Here is a 22555-nt window from a genome sequence, read left to right as displayed (position 1 = left end):
GACCTGGGTTCAATCCCTGGGTTGGGAAGATCCCCTGGAGGAGGGAATGGCTGTCACTTCAGTACTCTTACCTGGAGAATTCCATGGACAGAGGAGCCTGCTGGGCTACAGTCCACAGGGTCACAAAAAGTTGGACATGACTGAGTGACTAACATACTTTTGAATATTAATATATATACAGTTGATTTTATTTTTAGCCATGTGGCATGACTTGCAGGATCTTACTTCCCCAACCAGGGATTGAACCTTCGCCCTCAGCAGTGAAAATGTGAAGTCCTAACCACTGGACCACCAGGGAATTCCCATATAGGCAGTTTAGAGAAGTTGCTGAAGAAAGGAATTTTATTTTATTTTATTTTTTTATGGTTTCTAGCCAATCTTTTTTAATATAAATTTATTTAATTTTTAATATAAATTTATTTAAAGAAAGGAATTTTAAAGTCTTTCATCTTGAAATTAGATTACAGGCTACATGCAAAGATCATTACGATTCTAAAAGTGCTAACTCACCAGAACTCAGCTGATGGGATGCTAGGGTTTAGGTTTATAAATTAATTTTAAAAAACCCTTGTAAAAGACACAGAATCACAGTGCTGGAGGGAGCTGATGGTGACTTTGACAAAGGTGGTGGTAATAGAGATGGTGAGAGAGGGTGGTATAAGGAATGGGATGAAAAAGAGCCATAGTTCACAGCTTACATTATTGTCAATGTTCTATTTTATGTTTTGGGAGGTGGGTTAGTAGGTATTTATTATATTATTTCAAACAATATATAAATAAATGAAATTTTAAAAGAAAAGAAAAACAGACTCTCTTTTTAACCTTCCCTAGCTTTTTTTTTTTTTTTTAATGATCTTCTATCTTTGCAACATGCAAAATCTTTAGTTGCAACATGTGGGATCTAGTTCCCTGACCAGGGATCAAACCCAGGCCCCCCTGCACTGGGATTGTGTAGTCTTAGCCACTAGACCACTAGGGAAATCCCTAAACTTCCCTAGTCTATTTTGTTTTTCTAAAAGTAACTTCTAAAATTTTATTTCTGAATAAATTTTATTTATTCTGAACCAAGGTATATAAAACTAAGCCTGTATTTCAACACCTCCATTCTTGTTCCTTTCTTCACCATGAAGCCACAACTGCTCTAATCCTTCACCTCATCTCCTCCTACTGAGTGTCTGCTGTTGGGCTACTATTCCCTTTGGGTGCTTTGTCTTTAAAATGATATTCATAAACTTCAACATATTCAGCAAAGAACATAAAATGTTGTGAGGTTTATAAATAATGCCATGAGGAGTGTTTGAAGACCTGAGATGTATCACTTGGAAAAGAGAAGACCTGTCATGCAGGCTAGTGGGTATATGCAGTAGGAGGGACTGTTACTTGAAAACGGGAACAGAAAATTACTCCATGTGGCTGGAGCGCAGACTAAAACCAACAGGAAGTATTATTAGCAAACATTTCCCTTTAGCATGAGGACGACCTTCCTCACAGCTCTCACTGTCCAACAATGTTATGAACCGCCTCAGAAAGGAGTGAGCTGCTCACCACTGCACAAAACCTGAAAACCATCCATCAAGGATGCTTTTTAGGCAATGGGCAGGCCTGGTAGATGGTCCACTTCTGAAATTGCTGAGGTTCTAGGAGGCTATCATGATCAACCCGAGTCCAGCTTGTGTTCTCCAATCTTCCTTAGCATATCTGTGCTATATGCTGTGCTTAGTTGCTCAGTCATGTCTGACTCTTTTCGACCCCATGGACTGTAGCCCAACAGGCTTCTCTGACCATGAGGATTTTCCAGGCAAGAATACTGGAGTGGGTTGCTATGCCCTCCTCTAGAGGATCTTCCCAATCCAGGGATCGAACCCAGGTCTCCTGCATTGCAGGCAGATTCTTTACCATCTTTACCATCTAAGGGAAGCCCTTAGCATATCCATGTAATTTTATATAACTATCTTCGTCTCACATGTTTAGATTTTTTCCAAACATTTTTCCTCCCATGCTTAATCCTCCCATTAAGTTTGAGGATTTAGAATGACCTTCTAAGTAAGGCTTGTTATCTCCCTTATCAAATACACACCCACGCATACCCTAAGACCAAGGCTGTCTACTTTTACTTATTATTTGCTGTGGTTTTTCTTTTCCATCACTAAATTCAATTTTGTTGGTCCTGCATTTTAATTATGTGATTATTCCTTTATTTCATTTCGATTTCTACCGTCTTGTGGTCCAGTGCCCTCTAGACTGAAGCCCAATTACTTTTTTTTCAAGACAGAGTAGAGCTATACACAATCACTTTAATTTCTCTGACTTTCAGCAACAGCGCAGTTAGATGACCAGTGCTTACCATCAAACTGATAGTGCATGGTTTGATGGATGCGTTCTGTGACACTGGCCAGCCAGTCTTGGAAGGATAAGGTCACTTGTGCCTCATCTAACAGCTGACCACAGGCTAGGGGAAAAAAAAAAAAAAAACTCTTCATTAATTTTTATCTTTTCTTACAGAATTTAAGTTAACAGTTAACTGAACTATGAAAAAGCTAAGGAATTTATACTATATAAAAGAGCAACAAGTCGAAAATCAATGACAGTAGGTAAATTAAGTGAAATGGAATACTGCAGGATTTTCTTTTTAAAAATCCATCTAGAGAAAGAAAAAAAACGAAATAGAAAGCTCTAAGAGACTAATGGGTTTAAGATTATTAACCACAGAAAGTTTGCAGCCTTTCAACATCAAACTGAAAACTGAAAAATGGTTGATTTAGAGCCATTAATTGACCAGATTCCTGATGAGTATGTCTATATACTGACCTACCGTTCTATTTCTTATTTCTTCTCCTTATTTCTTACTTCTTCATGACACATGAAGACATTTATCCCCTTTTATAAAGACATAAAGATGCCAAAACTACTATCCATTTAAAATTAAAATTCTCATAAGTAAAAGCACCTAATGATAAGCTGGATTAAAAGCTATTTTCTTTTTTCTTTATATCAAAGTGATACTTTTAATTTATTTACTTCCTGACCTTCTACAAACATTTGTTCTTGGAATGTGTAAGTTCTTAACTAGTTAGTTAATTAAGATTTGGTCTTGTACTATTTGCTGACATGACTGAAGTAATTTAGCATGCACACACACATGCACCATCTGCTACTTATGTATTTATTGGCCTTGTCTTCAAAACCAGAGTGTAAGCATAGAGGTGATGTCTAATTTTTAATCACCCAGCCAAATTATATGAGAGTTAAGAAGATGTTGATCCCCAAACATACAGGCTTAACTCTTCTGCACAGAAAAGTGATATATATATATATAAATTTATAAGTTATGTTCAAATCAAGTCATTCTGTCTCAAAAATTCAGAATGATATTCCTGTTACTGCCTTTCAGTGTTTTCAAATTTCACTGATTTTGTGTTTCTTAACAACTATTTATCATTGTATAACTGTAAAATATGTTTCTTCTTCAGTTTTGAACCACCCATACCAACTACATGTGGGTAATGAGCAACAGAAATAAAATATTCTACAAAATCCATGATGCTAAAGCATGTCAGTAATTTTTGTTGCATTTGTTATTTAAAAGACAATTTGGTTGTGAGCCTGTTTGAGGCAGTGGGAGGGATAGCACAGATCTTGGCCTCGGTGCCTGCTATTGTTTCTCTAGGGGGACAACATGCAACATTTCACGTGATTATATTGCTCTGGGCTTATTTAGGATAATTTTCCACCTCTTTACCCTATTCTGGGGAAGGGACACTTACCCTGCCTTTTTAATGAAGAAGCAACCACAGGCTTTTTCAGGCCACTTTTCCTTAGATTACTGCTCACTGCATCTGGAGGTAGCAGGGAACTGTTCGTCTGTGCACCTAAACCACAAACACCATAGTGTTTAACGAGACGTCTGCAGAGTATAAATCAATTCAACATTAATTTCTGGTCTAAAACATATAAAAAGCCTATGCTAATTTCTACATTAGCTTAGCTTCAATTTCTAAAAGGGATTAGCATTAGCCCTTATATATAACATTTAAAGTGTCTTACACTCTTTACAGGAAGTTGGTGAGGGGACTAGAAGCGAAAGGAAGAAAAGAAATTCACCCTTTGTTCTATGTCTCAGACAATCACAATCAAGTTTCTGGTGAAGCAGCGTCCATTTTCTTTTTTATAAAGAGTTTATTTTGCTGGTTTTGTGATTTTAAGGACCTGTGACTACATCCACCTTCATGAATCACTGCCTTGCCGTGGTGAAGGGGCTTGCGTAACTCAATGAAGATAAGAGCCAAGCTGTGCAGGGCCACCGAAGACCAATGGGTCACAGTGGAGAGTTCTGACAAAATGTGTTCCACTGGAGGAGGGAATGGCAAACCATTCCAGTATTCTTGCTGTGAGGACCCCGTGAACTGCACAAAAAGGCAAAAAGATAAGACAATGAAAGGTGAGCTCCATCCCCCTCACTCCCCGCTGCCCCTGAGCTCAGAAAGTGTCCCCTGTGCTACTGGGGAAAAGTGGAGGGCAATCACTAATAGCTCCAGAAAGAATGAAGCAGCTGGGCCAAAGGAGAAATGATGCTCAGTTGTGGATGTGACTGGTGATGGAAGTAAGTCTGATGCTGTAAAGAACAGTATTGCACAGGAACCTAAAATTTTAGGTCCATGAATCAAGGTAAATTGGATGTGGTCAAACAGAAGATGGCAAGAGTGTTGAATGTCGACATTTTAGGAATCAGTGAATTAAAATGGATGGGAATGGGTAAATTTAATTCAGATGACCATTATATCTACTACTGTGGGCAAGAATCCCATAGAAGAAATGCAGTAGCCCTCATAATCAACGAAACTCTGAAATGCAGTACTTGGGTGCAGTCCCACAAATGACAGAATGATCTTGGTTCATCTCCAAGGCAAACCATTTAATATCACAGTAATCCAAGTCTATACCACAACCACTGACACTGAAGAAGCTAAAGTTGACCAGTTCTATGAAGACTTGTAAGACCTTCTAGAACTAACACCAAAAACCCCAATGTCCTAGTCATCATAGGGGATTGGAATGCAAAAGCAGGAGGTCAAGAGATACCTGGAGTAATAGGCAAGTTTGGCCTTGGGAGTACAAAATGAAGCAAGGCAAAGGCTAACAGAATTCTGCTAAGAGAATGCACTGGCCACAGCAAACACCCTTTCCTACAACACAGAGATGATTTTACACATGGACATCACCAGATGGTCAATACTGAAATCAGATTGGAGAAGCTCTATACAGTCAGCAAAAACAAGACCTGGAGCTGAATGTGGCTCAAATCATCAGCTCCTTATAGCAAAATTCAGGCTTAAACTAGAAAGAGCAGAGAAAACCACTAGGCCATTCAGGTACAACCCAAATCAAATTTCCTGTAATTATACAGTAGAGGTGATGAATAGATTCAAGAGATTAGTTCTGGTAAACAGTGTGCCTGAAGAACTATGGACGGAAGTTTGTAATACTGAACAGGAGGCATGGACCAAAACCATCCGCAAGGAAAAGAAATGCAAAAAGGCAAAGTGGTTTTCTGAGGAGGCCTTACAAATAGCTGAGGAAAGAAGAGAAGTGAAAAGCAAGGGAGAAAGGGAAAGGTATACCCAACTGAATGCAGAGTTCCAGAGAACAGCAAGGAGAAACAAAAAGTGAAAGTGAAAGTCACTCAGTTGAGTCCGACTCTTTGTGACCCCATAGACTATACAGTGGGTAGCCTTTCCCTTCTCCAGCAGATCTTCCTGACCCAGGAATCAAACCAGGGTCTCCTGCATTGCAGGCTATTCTTTACCAGCTGAGCTATCAGGGAAACACACAGAGAAGCAAGAAGGCCTTCTTCAATGAACAATGTAAAGAAATAGAGGAAAACAACAGAATAGGAAAAGACTTGAGATCTCTTCAAGAAAATTGGAGATTACAAAGGAACATTTCCTGTAAAGATGGGCACAACAAAGGACAAAAATGGTATGGACCTAATAGAAGCAGAAGAGATCAAGAAAAGATGGCAAGAATACACAGAACAACTGTATAAAAAAGATTTTATTGACCCAGATAACCATGATGGTGTGGTCACTCACCTAGAGCCAGACATCCCAGACTGTGCAGTCAAGTGGGCCTTAGGAAGCACTGCTGCCAATAAAACTAGAGGAGGTCATAGAATTTTAGCACAGCTATTTAAAATCCTGAAAGATGATGCGATTAAAGTGTTGCACTTTTGTCAGCAAATTTGGAAAACTCAGCAGTAGCCACAGGACTGGAAAAGGTCAATTTTCATCCCAATGCCAAATAAGGGCAGTACTAAAGAATGTTCAAGCTACCAGACAATTGCACTTACTTTCCATGCTAGTAAGGTTATGCTCAAAATCCTTCAAACTAGGCTTCAGCAGTACTTGAATCGAGAACTTCCAGATGTACAAGCTGGATTTAGACAAGGCAGAGGAACCAGAGATTAAATTGCCAACATTCGCTGGATCATAGAGAAAGTTAGGGAATTCTAGAAAAACATCTTCTTCTGCTTCACTGACTACACTAAAGCCTTTGACTATGTAGATCATAACAAACTGTGGAAAGCCCTTAAAGAGATGGGTATACCAGACCACCTTACCTGCCTCCTGAAAAACCTGTATGTGAGTCAACAGCAACAGTTAGAACCTTACATGGAACAACTGAATGGTTCAAAATTGAGAAAGGAGTACAACAGGCTGTATATTGTCACTGTGTTTGCTTAACTTATATGCAGAGCACATCATGCAAAATGCAGGGCTGGATGAGTTGCAAACTGGAAACAAGACTGCTAGGAGAAATATCAACAACCTCACATATACAGATGATACCACCCCAATGGCAGAAAGTGAAGAGGAACTAAAGAGCCTCTTGATGAGGGTGGAAGAGGAGAGTGAAAAAGCCGGCTTAAAACTCAGTTTTGGAAAAATGAAGATCAGGGCATCTGGTCCCATCACTTCATTGCAAATAGGGGAAACAGTAGAAGCAGTGACAGATTTCCTCTTCTTGGGCTCCAAAATTACTGTGGATGGTGACTGCAGCCATGAACTTAGAAGACGACTGCTTCTTGGAAGGAAAGCTATGACAAACTTAGACAGTGTATTAAAAAGCAAAGACATCACTTTGCTGACAAAGGTCCACATAGTCAAAGCTATGGTCTTTCCAGTAGTCATGTACAGATGTGAGAGTTGGACCAGAAAGAAGGCTGAGTGCTGAAGAATTGATGCTTTCAAAACAGCGGGGACTCTTGAGAGTCCCTTAGACAACAAGAAGATCAAACCAGTCCATCCTAAAGGAAATCAACCCTAAATACTCACTGGAAGGACAGATGCTGAAGCTGAAGCTCTAATACTTTGGCCACCTGACATGAACAGTGGACTCATTGGAAAAGACCCTAATGCTGAGAAAGATTGAAGGCAGAAGTAGAAGAGGGCGACAGATGATGAGAAGGCTGGATGGCATCACCAATTCAATGGACATGAAATTGGGGAAACTCCAAGAGAAGGTGATGGACAAGGAGGCCTGGCAAGCTGCAGTCCATGGGGTCTCAAAGAGTCGAACAACAACAACACCAATTACACCAGGATTACCAGATTTAGCAAAAAAAATTGTTTTTAATTTCCAACAATTTTTTATTGTAAATGTGTTCCAAAGATTACATGGGAAATACTTATACCCCCCAAATTATTCACTGTTTGTATGAAATTCAAATTGAATTGAGTATTCTGTACTTTATCTGGCTACCTGAGTGATCTAACATTTCTACAAACTCCTTACAGTCATTTTTAATGGCTGCCTGGCATTCTATCAAGTGGTTTGTTTAACTATCCCCAGTGGTTGGCCCTTAGTTGCTTCTAATTTTTCATTACTATAAACAAATACCCAATGAGCATCTCTGGACAAATGTTTTTCCTATATCAAGGATTATTTCCTTTAAAAAAGAGTATTTAAAAGTAGAATTACTGAGTTATAGGGTATACATTTTTTTTTTAATTTCAAGTTTTCTGGGGAAAGACTTATAAGTAAACATTTAACCAGAATCTCTACTCTATATTGCTGCCAGAATTCTCTCTCAAAAACACAGAAATAACCAAGTCGCCGTCTCTCCATCTTTCTCCAACTTTCTAGCACCTAAACTATGCACAACCGCTTGACCCGCCTCCAGCAATACGCCCTCTATCTATAGAAACATTTTTCAAGGTTCTTAACAAATACTGCAAACTACTTTTACAAATGAGTAAAGCAACTTACATGACATTAGCCACGCTGAAGAGGCCAATTTGCCTGTGGCCTCCACGTAAAAAAAAAAAAAACTTTGCTAACTTGGCATCCAAAAGTATCTTGTTTTAATTCTGTATTTATAAAACATTTGCATTTCTCTCTTCACTAGTGAGCCTAGAGTTTGGTCCACATGTGCAGGCCAGGTAATATTTTCCTTTCATTCAGAGTCTAGGTCTTTTAACACTTATCAACTGTGATACTTTAGCATTTTCACATTGATTTATATGAGTCCTTAACTGACACTGATATATTTGAATTAAAAAAGAAAAAAAATACACATATAATGCCACCTGCTGAAAATGCAGAAAACAAACTATATTTCTAAATTATCATGGAAAATATAATTAAACACTATCACAAATTTTTAAACAAACACCTATCAATGAAAACTTCGTAAGTCTATCCTAAGGCAGATTAAGGTGTAAAACTAGTCTGAAAATGATTCAGGGATGAACAAACATATCAATAATACAAGCAGAGTTTGAGTGGATCTTATACTTGGCCAACAGAACCAACCCTTAGCTTGACAAAGAATTATCAATAAGGGTAAAACTTTTTCAGACAACAACAACAACATTACCTCTTGTATTTGCTGAGATTCAGTGAAACATATAAAACAGTAAAACAATATCTAAAGGTCACACCACCAACAAACAAACAAAACCGCTTCTCACCAGATACTTCCTCCTTTTTCCTCTTCTTTGGCTTAGAGGCGGTAGACTCACAAGCTGATACTGGTGATTCTGAATGGCAACCTAACTGGGGCACAATAACCTCCTTTAGACCTAAAATAAAACAAATTTCTGAATTATTAATACTATCTATGAATAACTATGGGTCCCAACCTAGAGAAAAATTAATTTCTAAAAAATCTAAATCCCCAAAACAAATTATAGCATGACTGCCTGCTTTAAAATCAGTTCTGTTAAAGAACTCCCCAAACATACGTTCTTACTCATGGGCCATTAATATGATAAAAGGCTCTACAGAGAAATGTAAAACAAAAAGTTTGGGAGCTGCTGCCAGCTGAAGATCATTTAGAAATGAAAATAAAAGCACAAGATGAAAATGTTAAAAACAACGTAAGTCTTGTAGAAACTTTAAAAGATTTTTTTAGCAAAGTACTAGCAAAGTACTAGTACCATCTTCAAAGATAAGAAACAAGCGAGACAAAATAGAAGGTACTTTTTGTTTGTTCTTTGTTTTTACTAACATAGGGCACCTGTAGAAAAGTAAAAAATCAAAGCAAAGCTAACTTTGCTTGATTTATTGTGTCAGTGAAAATGCCCAAGTTTCTTGATTGTTAATTTCAACCAACCAACCAACCAACCTTCATGCAAGTGTGCTGACTGGAATTAAAAGAAGGAATGCTTTTCTTTGGATTTATCTAGCAGCTGCTTCTGAAGGTTGCTAGGACAACCTCCAAATGCCATCAGTGGGACTCTTTCATTGCTGTTTTAGAAAAACAGAGTAAATGTGTCAACCACACCACCTACCGCTGGAATCAAAGTTTAGGAAGTCTGAGAATTCCTGAGCCAATGTCTCGTCACTGGCAAAGGCACAGATGCAAGCAAAGAAATGAATGCATCTCTGGACCGCCTCATCCTTGGACGCATTTGACTTGTGTGACTTTAGAGTCTGGCAGGAGCAGAAGAAACGGCGTTCAGGCAAGCTTTTGGCACCGATTTTCTGCACAAAGGATGTATGTAAATACCCCAAACTATGCTTCTGGCTTGCTTTGCATTTCACCACCAAAATGTTTTTAGTAATCCTCTGTACAAGGGGACCTGTGGGTTCCGTGGCCAACTGCCAGATGGTTTGCTTGGTTTCTGGGGAGGCCTGCATGGCATTCAGGACCGAGCTCTTTAGAGTCAGAGGGGTGGCCTCTGCCTGGCAGTTCACTGCCAGCTTGATGTGCTGGCACTGGTTCTCCACAACGCCCTGGGTGGCAGCTTTCAGGCATGAGGGCACATAACACCGGCCAGAGCTCAGCTGAGTGATGATGGTCCCATCCACCGTCTGGATGGTCGTCTCTGAAACACCCAGCTCCACAAAGCATCGGTAATCGGGGCCCCGGTCTCTTTGCCGCACTGAGTAGACTTGCAGATCAGAGCCCGTGATGATTTTGACAGCTTCAACACTAGGCTGCTTCCGGGCGCCGTACCGGAAAATGGTTCCACAGGTTTTGTTCTTACAGCTCAGTCCCCGGGTCCCATTGTATGTGCCACATCGGGGACACTTTCTGATCCCCCTCAGTGTGGCCTTCCCCAAATCAGACAGGAAAGCTGGAACTTTGGTCCTTAGAGAGCTTGGTTCCATTTTTCACAGGTTCTAGAAAAGACAATAAGCGCATCAGCCTGAGTATACACATACAAACACACACACAGTTAAAATCACTTACAATATCTAGTACAGAAAGTAAAGTGAAAAGCTATCCACTATTTTCAAACTATATTCTCAAAGAAAACATCCATTTAAACCCTCAAATAAAATAAAAGTGCAGGAAACTTTATGAAATATTTCTCAAGAGTCAGTCTTGTTTTATACAACAAGCTAGGTTAATCTAATCTTTTTTTGACCACACCAAGGGATCAATGGCAGTGGAAGCACAGAGTCCTAACCACTGGACTGCCAAGGAATTCCCCAGTTAACCTGATTTCAACATGCACAGATGTTTGACTTGAGCGACTGGAGAATGGGAAAGATGAGTTCTTTCTCTTCCACCATTCCCCACAAAACTCAGACCAATCTTACCTGTATCAACTGCCAGAGTATCCAGAAAACAGTATAACCTGAATTCATAAGACCTAAAAGGTGTTTCATTAGTTTGTGATGATCATAGAAGACAAGTGAAGACGCAACAATTTGCAGAGTAAAAAACACTGTTTAACTCAAGTCTTCTGAAGTTTGAACTCTGTGGTGTAACAATGGAGACATTCTGCCTCCTACTCCTCGGCCAGCCAATGGCGAAGCTCATGCCCAACGTTCCACAAAGATTCCCACTGCCCTAAGTGGAGACCATAGCAGCCTGTAAGTAAAACAGGAAAAAACTATTAAAGTTATACAAAGAGTGACTCTTTCCTTTTAGAAAAGGAAAGTCTTTCACAAATATTTGAGAAATATTTGATAGAAATTATCATGGTTGTTTTATACTTCCAATCACAAGACGGTAAAACAGTGCTAATGTCATTATACAGGGAGCTTTCAAAAACACCTAGAGCCAGGTATATAAATAGTCGAACACTCAGCCTTCCTAATAGTAATGCACTGCATTTTTAGAGCACTTTATGCTTTTCAACATGCTTTTACGTTCATTATTTTATTTGAATTTCTCCATATTAGTGTCTCATTTGAGCCAAACAACAATGGCTTTTCAGATGAAAATCAAAAAGTTAAGTAACTTGCCTGAGGCCACCTATCAAAATCAGCAGTGTGGTTGCCACTAACCCAGTGTCTGCTGAATGTGAATCTCTGATTTCCCCCCAACATTATGAACATTTTTAAACATATAAAAAAATAGAATTATACAGTCAACCTTCATATACCCACCCACTAGATTCTAAAATTAACCTTTTACTATATTTGTTTATTACATATCCCTTTCTTCATCTATCAATCCCTTTCATATTTTGATGCATTTCAAAGTAAGCTGCAGGTATCAGCAGCATGCATATTAACTAAAGTTCAATATTTTTAATGCTTTTTAAAAAGGTAAATCTGCCTATGATTTTGAAGTAAGGTGTGAGCTTTGCTTTTGCTCTCTGACCCTAAAGAACAGTCTTTTTTTTTTTTCCAGGTGTGCTGAGTGTTGCTGTGTGAGGGCTTTCTCGAGTTGCAGTACATGGGCTTATTTGCTTACTTGTCCTGCAGCATATGAAATCTTCCCAGACCAGGGATTGAACCGATATCCCCTGCATCAGCAGGTGGATTCTTAACTACTGGACCACCAGGGAAGTTCCCAAAGAATGGTCTTGATAAAAGACTCTCCCTCCACATCTTCTCTAGTCCACTGATTAACAAATTGAAAAGTACAAATAAAAGTCTAGGAATGCCTACATTTTGGTGCTAAGAACTAATCCCCCATGTAATATCTGCTGAGTGAATGAAGTTTTGTGAAATATGATTGATAACAGGGTTTCTCCACCTTGGCATCACACACATTTAGGGCTGGATACTACAGGGAGGGAAAACGGCCCCACCCATCAGCAGAAATTTAGATTAAAGACTTACTGAGCATGGCCTTACCCACCAGAGCAAGACTATTTTCCCCACAGCCAATCCTTCCTATCAGGAAGCTTGCACAAACCTCTTATCCTCATCCATCAGAAGGCAGACAGAATGAAAACCATAATCACAGAAAACTAACCAAACTGATCACATGGATCACAGCTTTGTGTAAGTCATGCTGTGTAGGGCCACTCAAGATAGATGGGTCATGGTGGAGAGTTCTGACAAAACGTGGTCCACTGGAGAAGAGAATGCCAAACCACTTCAGCATTCTTGCCTTGAGAACCCTGTGAGCAGTGTGAAAAGGCAAAAAGATGTAATGCTGAAAGATGAAGCCCCCAGGTCGGTAGGTGTTCAATGTGCTACTGGAGAAGAGCAGATAAATAGCTCCAGAAGGAATGAAGAAGTTGAGCTGAAGTGGAGATGACACCCAGATGTAGCTGTACTTGGTAGTGGAAGTAAAGTCCGATGCTGTAAAGAACAAGGTGGCATAGGAATCTGGAATGTTAGGTCCACGAATTAAGGTAAATTGGATGTGGTCAAACAGGAGATGGCAAGAGGGAACACAGACATTTTAGGAGTCTGAACTAAAATGGACGGGAATGGGCGAATTTAATTCAGGTGACCACTATATCTACTACTGTGGGCAAGAATGTCTTAGAAGAAATCTCATAGTCAACAAAAGAGTTCAAAATGCAGTACTTGGGTGCAATCTCAAAAATGAGAGAATGATCTCGGTTTGTTCCAAGGCAAACCATTCAATATCACAGTAATCCAGGTCTATGCCCCAACCACTAATGCCAAAGAAGCTGGAGTTGACCAGTTCTATGAAGACCTACAAGACCTTCTAGAACTAACACCAAAAAAAAGATGTCCTTTTCATAATAGGGGAATGTAATGCAAAAGTAGGAAGTCAAGAGATACCTGGAGTAACAGGCAAGTTAAGCAGGGCAAAGGCTAACAGAGTTTTCCTGAGAGAATGCACTGGTCATAGCAAACACACTCTTCCAACAACACAAAAGACAACTCTACACATGGACATCACCAGATGGTCAATACCAAAATCAGACTGATTATATTCTTTGTGGCCAAAGATGGAGAATTTTTATACAGTCAGCAAAAACAAGGCCAGGAGCTGACTGTGGCTCATATTATGAACTCCTTATTGGAAAATTCAGACTTAAATTGAAGAAAGTAGGGAAAACCACTAGGCCATTCAGGTATGACTTAAATCAAACCCCTAATGATTATACAGTTGAAGTGAGAAATAGATTCAAGGGATTAGATCTGACTGAGTGCCTGAAGAATTATGGATGGAGGTTCATCACATTGCACAGGAAGTGGTAACCAAAACCATCCCCAAGAAAAAGAAATGCAAAGTGGTTGTCTGAAGAGGCCTTTCAAATAGCTGAGAAAAGAAGACAAGCTAAAGGAATCTGAATGCAGAGTTCCAAAGAATACCAAAGAGAGGTAAGAAAGCCATCTTAAGTGAACAATGCAAAGAAATAGAGGAAAACAATAGAATGGGAAAGACTAGAGATCTCTTCAAGAAAAAGGGAACATTTCATGCAAAGATGGGCACAATAAAGGACAGAAACAGTATGGACCTAACAGAAGCAGAAGATATTAAGAAGAGGTAGCAAGACTACACAGAACTATACCAAAAAAGGTCTTAATGACCTGGACAACCACAATGGTGTGATTACTCACCTAGAGCCAGACATCCTAGAGTGTGAAGTCAAGTAGGCCTTAGGAAGTATTGCTAAGAACAAAGCTAGTGAAGGTGATGGAATTCCAGTTGAGGTATTTCAAAATCTAAAAAATGATGCTGTTAGAGTGCTACACTCGATATGCCAGCAAATTTGGAAAACTCAGCAGTGGCCACAAGACTGGAAAAGGTCAGTTTTCATTCCAGTCCCAAAGAAGGGCAAAGCCAAAGAATGTTCACACTATTGCACAATTGCATTCATTTCACATGCTAGCAAGGTAATACTCAAAATCCTTCAAGCTAGGCTTCAACAGTATGTGAATTGAGAACTTCCAGATGTACAAGCTGGGTTTAGAAAAGGCAGAGGAACCAGATATCAAATAGCCAACATCTGCTGGATCATAGAAAAAGCACAGAAATTCCAGAAAAACATCTACTTTTGCTTCATTGACCACCCTAAAGTCTTTGTCTGGATCACAACAAACTGTGGAAAATTCTCAAAGAGATGTGAATACCAGACCACTTTATCTGCATCTGAGAAACCTGTATGGAGGTCAAGAAGCAACAGTTAGAACTGGACATGGAAAAACAGACTGGTTCAAAATTGGGAAAGGAGTACGTCAAGGTTGTCCCCTGCTTATTTAACTTACATGGAGAGTACATCATGCGAAATGCCGGGCTGGATGAAGCACAAGCTGGAATCAAGACCGCCGGGGGAAAATATCAGTAACCTCAGATACGCAGATGACACCACCATTATGGCAGAAAGCAAAGAGGAACTAAAGACCCTCTTGATGAAAGTGATAGAGGAGAGTGAAAAAGCTGGCTTAAAACTCAACATTCAAAAAACCAAGATCATGGCATCTGGTCTCATCACTTCATGGCAAATAGATGGGGAAACAATGGAAACAGTGACAGACTTTTATTTTCTTGGGCTCCAAAATCACTGCATACGGTGAGTGAAGCCATGAAATTAAAAGATGCTTGCTCCTCAAAAGAAAAGCTATGACCAACCTAGACAGCATATTAAAAAGCAGAGATATTACTTTGCCGACAAAGGTCCATACAGTCAAAGCTATAGTCTTTCCATCATGTACAGATGTGAGAATTGGACCAGAAAGAAGGCTGAGTGCCTAAGAATTGATGCTTTCTAACTGTGATGCAGAAGACTCTTGAGAGTCCCTTCAACAGCAAGGAGATCAAATCAGTCAATCCTAAAGGAAATCAACCCTGAATACTCATTGGAAGGATTGATACTGAAGCTGAAGCTATAATACTTTGGCCACCTGATGTGAAGAGCTGATTCACTGGAAAAGACCCTGATGCTGGGAAAGACTGAGAGCAGGAGGAAAAGTGGATGACAAAGGATGAGATGGTTGGGTGGCATCACCTACTCGATGGACATGAGTTTGAGCAAATTCCGGGAGATAATGAAGGACAGGGAAGGCTGGCATGCTGCAGTTTGTGGGGGTTACAAAGAGTCAGACACAACTGAGCAACTGAACAAGAACAACAACTATTATGGGGGGCTATCCTATGTGTCATAGGATGTTTAGTAGCATCCCGGGTCTCCACCACTAGATGCCAGTAGCAGTCAACATGTCCTCCCCAAGTTATAAAAAAACAAAAATGTCTCCAGATATTGCTAAATGTCCTCCTGGGGGGCAAAATCACCCCTTTAAAAACACCTAGAGACATTAGCCTGTTTACACAGCATTTCCTTCTGAGGTCAATACACTTTTTTGGTAGGTATTCTCAATCAGTCAAACGTGGGTTCTTAGGAAAGAATGTTGTTCCAAAGCTGATTATCTCTATGACCAAATCTTTTAAATTCTGAGCTTCAGATTGCTTTATATATAAATCAATTTTAAAATTACACTGATGATGATTTCATATTAATATTTAAGTGAGAAAACAGAACTTTGCTCATTAAGGGAGGATCTATTTGCCAGTTATAGTTTATTTTGTAAATAAATCATTTAAGTCTATGATCTTGCAAAAGCAGACTAAAGGACTAATGACCCTTTTATGCCCTACTTTCACTACCCCCACTTGCCCTTCCACCCCACAAATCCTCACTTTTCAAGAGTAAATACAGTTAACAGGCTGGCATATATCCATCAGACTATTTTCTGTGTTTATGAATAAATATATATATGTACACATGTGGGATTTTGGTTTTAGAAAAACTGAGTTACATTATACTCAGTGTCCTCAAGTTTGCATTCTTAATATTTTACCACAGTTGACCCATCTCTATCAATGAGTTTTAGTTCTAGACAATGTTGCAATTAACATCTTAAACACTGGCTTTAGTATATAGGTGCAAGTATTTCAGTAGAAAAGATTTTGAACATTGTTTCTAGTTTTCTTAATTTATTGGGTACAGAATAAAATTTTATTGGGAGACAGAAGTTTGACTTCTAAAAATGTTATTATTGTCTTATTCATCCTATCTCACTTTCTATACTCAAATACATTCCAAGCAGATAAAATATTCAAACACAAAAAAATGGAACCATCAATACACTAGAACAAAAAGAGGAGGCAATTTTTTCTTAAAATATTTGTTAAAGATATCAGATTGAAGATGGCCTACATGACACAATACCCAGAATCCAGAAAATAGTAAACATTAAATCTAGAAATGATTAATTTTTCCTATTTATCAGTGTTTTTTTTTTTTAACTTCTTTATTGAGGTATATTTTACATACCGTAACATAAACCCATTTAAGTGTAAAATTCAATAATACTGTTTATAGAGTTGGGTATCCATCACGACAATTAAATTTTAGAACACTTCTATCACCCCATAAAAGAGCCCTCTTGTCTTCTGGAGTCAATCACCACGCCCACCCTTAGGTAATCACTAACCTGCTTTCCGTCTCTATAGATTTACCTTTCCTGGACACTTCATATAGATGGGATCATACAATATGCGGCCTTTTATGTCTGGCTTCTTTCACTCAACATGTTTTCAAGGTTCTACCATATTGTAGCATGTATCAGTACTTCATTCCTTTACACTGCTGAATGGCATTCCACTGTATGGCTATATCATTTTGTTTATCCGTTGATCACCTTATACATACTTGGATCATTTCCACTTCAGGGTTATCATGAACAATACTGTCGAGCACATTAACATGCAAGTCTCTGTGTAGACAACTGTCTTCATTTCTCTTGGGTAGAAACCGAGAATTAGAGTTACTGAGTGGTAGGGTAATTTTAAATTTACCTCAATAAAGAAGTTAAAGGAAAAAAAAAAAAAAAACACTGATAAATAGGAGTAGTCAGACTTCCCTGTAGCTCAAATGGTAAAGAATCTGCGTGCAGTGTAGAAGAACAGGGTTTGATCCCTGGGTCAGGAAGTTCATCTGGAGAAAGGAATGGCAATCCATTCCAGTATTTTTGCCTGGAGAATCCCACGGACAGAGAAGCCTGGCAGGCTACAGTTCGTGGGGTCACAAAGAGTCAGACACGACTGAGCGACTAACACTTCAGGGTAAGTTTAAGTGTAACGTTTTAAGAAACTGCCAAAGTGTTTTCCAAAGTGACTGTGCCATTTTACATTGCACCAGCAGCATTATACATTCTCACAAACTTTCTCTACTTCCTGGCCAGCACGTGTTATTGTCCCCTTGGTTATGGCCGTTAGATTATAATGGGTGTGAAGTGGTACCTCACTGGGGTTTTTACTGCATTTCCCTAGTGAATAATGATGTTGGTAACATTTCGCATGCTTATTTAGTCATATGTCTATCTCTTTGGGGAAATAACTATTCAAATATTTGACCCAGTTTAAAATTATGACTCATTTGATTACGTGAAAATGGTATTTTTCTTTATGGAAAAAAGTACCTTAGACTAAGTTCAAAGATGAAAACAAACTAAACAACCAAAGCAGTGGAAGGCTTGTATAGTGAAAACTACAAAACATAATTGAAAGAAATTAAAGACCTAGAAAACGGAAAGGCATCTTTTCATGTTCATGAACCAGAAGAGTTGATCTTATTAAGATGGCACTACTCTTCAAACTGATCTACAGATCCAGTGTAATGTATTCCTATTAAAATCCTAGATACCTTTTTCTGCAGAAATTGACAAGATGATCCTAAAATTCATACGGAGATGCAAGGGACTTGGAAGAGCCAGAAAATCTTGAGAAAGAACAAAGTAGAAGGTCTCTCACTTCCTGATTTCAAAATTTACTACACAGCAAATTAAGACAATGTGGATAGAGAAGGAACAAATACTGTATTACATCACTTACATGTAGAACCTAAAAAAACTATAACTCACAGAAGTAGAATGGAATGCTAGTTGCCAGGGGCCTAGGGCATTGGAGAAACCAGGAGATGTTAGTGAAAGGGTACAAACTTTCAGTTGTAAGATGAATAAGTTCTGGGAATCTAATGTACAACACAGTTACAGTGGTTAAGAATCCACCTTGCAAATGCAGGGGACATGGGTTCAATCCCTAGTCCAGAAGATTTCACACACTGTGGGGCAACTAAGCCGGTGTGCCACAACTACTGAGCCCACATTCTAGAGCCTGTGAGCCACAGGCTGTGCACCCTAAAGCCCTTGCTTTGCAAGAAGACAAGCAACCAGAATGAGCAGCCCACACAGCACAGCTAGAGAGTAGCCCCTGCTCACTGCAACTAGAGAAAGCCTGGGTGCAGTAATGAAGATAAAGGGCTTTGAAATCTTTATTCCAAAAAGAATAAATGATTTTTAAAAAAGAAATGGTAATTATGTGAAGTGATGGAAGCATTAGGTAATGCTATAGCAGTAATCATTTTGCAATGTAAGTGTGTTACACTTTAAACTTACACAATGTTATATGTCAATTACATCTCAATAAAATTGGGGGGGAACGACAATGTGACAATAGACATACAGATAGATATAGAAACCAGTGAAATAGTATTGCGAATTCAAAAGTAAACTCTCTCATTTATGGTCAGTTGATATTCAACAAGGATGCCAAGATCCATTAGTGGATAAAGGACAGTCCCACCAACAAATGGTGCTGGGACAATACATAGCCACCTGCAAAGGAATGAAGTTGGATCCCTGTTTCACACTGTATATAAAAATTAACCCAAAGTGGATTGTAGACATAAATGTAAGAGCTAAAACTATAAAACTCTTAGGAAGAAATACAGGCATATATCTTTGTGACCCTGGAATAGGAAATTGTATCTTAGATATGACACCAACAGCCTGAGTGACAAAAGAAACAAATAGAAAAATTCATCTTAATCAAAATTAAGAACAACTGTGCATCAAGAAAGTAAAAAGATAACCCACAGAATGGGAGATCATGTTTGCAAGTAATATATATGATAAAGGACTTATATCCTGAATATATAACAACATTTATAAGTTAACAGTAAAAAGACAAATAACCCAATTTTAAAATGAGCCAACGATATGAATGGATATTTCTCCCAAGAAGATATACAAATAGCCAATAAACACATGAAAAGATGTTCAAAACCATGCTATTAAGGAAATGCAAATCAAAACGAGATGCCATTTCACCAAGATGACTAAAAAAATACAGACAATAATAATAATGATAAAGAAAAATTGGAACCTTCATACATTGTTGATAATATTATAAAATGCTGCAACCATTTTAGAAAATTGGTGGTTTTGTACATAATGCTCATTGTAGTAGTATTCATAAAAGCCAGAAAGTAGAATCAATCCAAATGTCCATCAACTGATGAATGGGTAAACAAAATGTGATATATCCATACAATGGAATATTATTTGGCCATAAAAGGGAATGCAGTTCTGAAACATGCTATGGCATGGATGAATGAACCTTGACATACTATGCTACATGAAAGAAACCAGACATAAGAAGCCATACATTGTATGATTCCATTTAAACGAAATATACAGAATCAACAAATGCATAGAGACACGAGTGGTTGCTAAGCTCTAAGGGGAATGGGGGGGATTACAAGTGACTGCTATTAAGTGTGACGTTTCTTTATGGGGTGATGGAAGGTTGCATTACTCTGTGAATATACTAAAATCACCAAATGTAACATTTTAAAAGAGTGAATTTTATGTTATATGATTTATATTTCAATAAATCTGCCACTAAAAACAAAAGGATAAAACTGAAAATCAACAAGGACCTACTGTATAGCACAGGGAACTCTAACTCAATACTCTCTAATTACCTGGATGGGACAAGAATCTGAAAGAGTGGATATATGTATGCGTATATACATATGTGTGTGTGGGTGTACAGAATCACTTTGCTGTGCACCTGAAACTCACACAGTACTGTAAATCAACTATAGTCCAAGATAAAGTAAAAATTATATTTAATGGGGAAAAAGAAATATTTGAAATGCAAATAACAAAGGGCTAATTTCCTAAAATAAGAGTTTTTGTAAATCAATAAAAAAAGAAGCAATCCCACTAGAAAAAATGAGTAAAGGGCATGGAAAGACAGCTTATTAAAAAAAAAAGAAAAAAAATTTTTTCTGGTGGTATGGCTTGTGAGATCAGTTCCCCAACCAAGGATTGAATCCAGGTCCTCAGAAGTGGCAGAACAGTGTCCTAACCACCAGACAACCAGGGGATTAAAAATAAAAAAGTTTTAAATGTCCAAAACTCAACCTTGCAATAAGCAAGAAGCAAATTAAAACAAGACTTCAGCAAAGTGACAAAAAGATGTTATCACAGGAGGATGTGGAGAAACACACTCTGCATTGTTGGTAGGAGTGTAAACTGCAATATCGTCTTCAAAGGGATGTAAATAAAATAAAACTTAAAACACCCTTTGACATAACAATTCCACTTTTAAGATTCCATGAGTTCAAGTCTCACATGAACACGAAACATGCACAGGGGTAGTCCATGCAAGGTTGTCCATAACTGCACGGGAACAGCAGCAGTCTAAGAGCTAACTAAACAAATCATCGTGTAACTATAAAATATACTACTACAGAGTCATTAAAAAGTATCAGTTCTATATGTATTGATAAGGAACAAATATCAAGATACACTGTGGAGTTAAAAAAAAAGGTATAAAACTTTGTGTTTAACGTGATACTCCTGGTTTAAAAGAGAAAAAAAAAGGAAACAGGGAAGACACACATCTATATCACATATTGCCTCAGAAGAAGTGACTGGGGGACTCGGGAAATGGAAAGAGGGAGGGATATGCACATATCACTGTTTTGTAAAATTTGAATTTTAAACTTGTACTAGTATCACTTGGGATTCCCAGATGGCTTAGTGGTAAAGAATCCGCCTGCCAACATAAGAGATGCAGGAGATGAGGGTTTGACCCCTGGGTCAGGAAGATCCCCTGGACGAGGAAATGGCAACTCATTCAGTATTCTTGCCTGGAAAACCCCATGAACAGAGGAGCCTGGCAGGCTACAGTCCAAGCGGTCACAGAGTCAGACACGACTTAGCAACTGAACACGAGTATTACTTCTTAGAGAAAGCATACATGAACAAGTAACACAATTTGTAAATGACACGGATAGAGGAGGAGAATTAGTTTAGAAATCCCACTATATTTTAGTATAATTTACTAGCATTTTGCTAATATACAAATGACTTAATTAGCACCAGGACAGTCCCAATTAGGCCAGAGAGGGTCGAAGTAGGAACTAATGATGTAAGCCCTGATGCAGGTCCAAGAATGGGGAAGGTGGTCTTCTCTCCTCCCCACTTCTCCTTTGATTATAAAAAATGCAGCCCTATTGAATAGTTCTCAGGGTTGTGCTCCCTTGCTGGCTTGCTTGTATATCTCAAAAGCCTCCTATGCTAATAAACTCATTCTTTACCCGCCACTTTGCCTCACACTTAACTCTCTGAGCTTCACTAAGTCCTGACACTAGTTGAACGGTTTCAGTTAAAAGATCAACATAGTGAGTTCCCATTTCCTCCTAAGTCAGGGATCTTGGGTTCAAGTCCGAATTTGAGTGTTGGCTGAGTCCCACCTGAGAAGGAATGCAGATTCATAAAGAATCTGTATTTGAGCTCTGCCTTAAGGGTCTCCTTTTCTGGGCAAGTTTTCTAAACAGCCTCCTCGAATGGTGTACAGGAACTGGGGCTGGAAGAGCTACCCCACGAACACTCCCTGTGGTGGTGGGCTTTCACTCATGTGCCATTTGGCTGTAGAGCTACATTCAGTTCGCTGAATGCTGTTTAATTCTTGTGAAGCAGAGTAAGTGAACGAGCACCATGAATAAAACATAAAACTTGCTAACATTTATTGAGTACAAGTAAGCCCTTCCCATGCATTTACTCCTGTAATGCTCACCATGATCCTTTG

General features: G+C 38.7%; 1 protein-coding gene across 9 annotated transcripts in view; it reads right to left on the bottom strand.

Annotated features, from left to right (window-relative positions):
• Positions 1 to 22555, bottom strand: part of C3H2orf42 (chromosome 3 C2orf42 homolog) — a 42017-nt gene that overhangs the window by 12703 nt on the left and 6759 nt on the right. For 3 of the 9 annotated variants that reach the window (XM_069582914.1, XM_069582905.1, XM_069582906.1), the window contains exons 2-6: positions 11050 to 11323; positions 9792 to 10626; positions 8970 to 9080; positions 3765 to 3869; positions 2345 to 2449 (exon numbers count right to left, since the gene is read on the bottom strand). In XM_069582914.1, the coding sequence (XP_069439015.1) occupies positions 2345 to 2449; positions 3765 to 3869; positions 8970 to 9080; positions 9792 to 10614 (1144 nt within the window). In that variant the 5' untranslated portion in view covers positions 10615 to 10626; positions 11050 to 11323. Of the gene's footprint in view, positions 1 to 2344; positions 2450 to 3764; positions 3870 to 8969; positions 9081 to 9791; positions 10627 to 11049; positions 11324 to 17106; positions 17415 to 22555 lie in introns of all 9 variants that reach the window. The other 6 variants (XM_069582907.1, XM_069582908.1, XM_069582909.1 and 3 more) reach the window with 3 other exon arrangements.

The sequence above is a fragment of the Ovis canadensis genome, chromosome 3 (genome assembly GCF_042477335.2).
Source record: "Ovis canadensis isolate MfBH-ARS-UI-01 breed Bighorn chromosome 3, ARS-UI_OviCan_v2, whole genome shotgun sequence".
NCBI lineage: Eukaryota > Metazoa > Chordata > Mammalia > Artiodactyla > Bovidae > Ovis > Ovis canadensis.
Note: the sequence above shows the minus strand (reverse complement) of the source record. Positions and strands in the feature narration are given on the sequence as shown.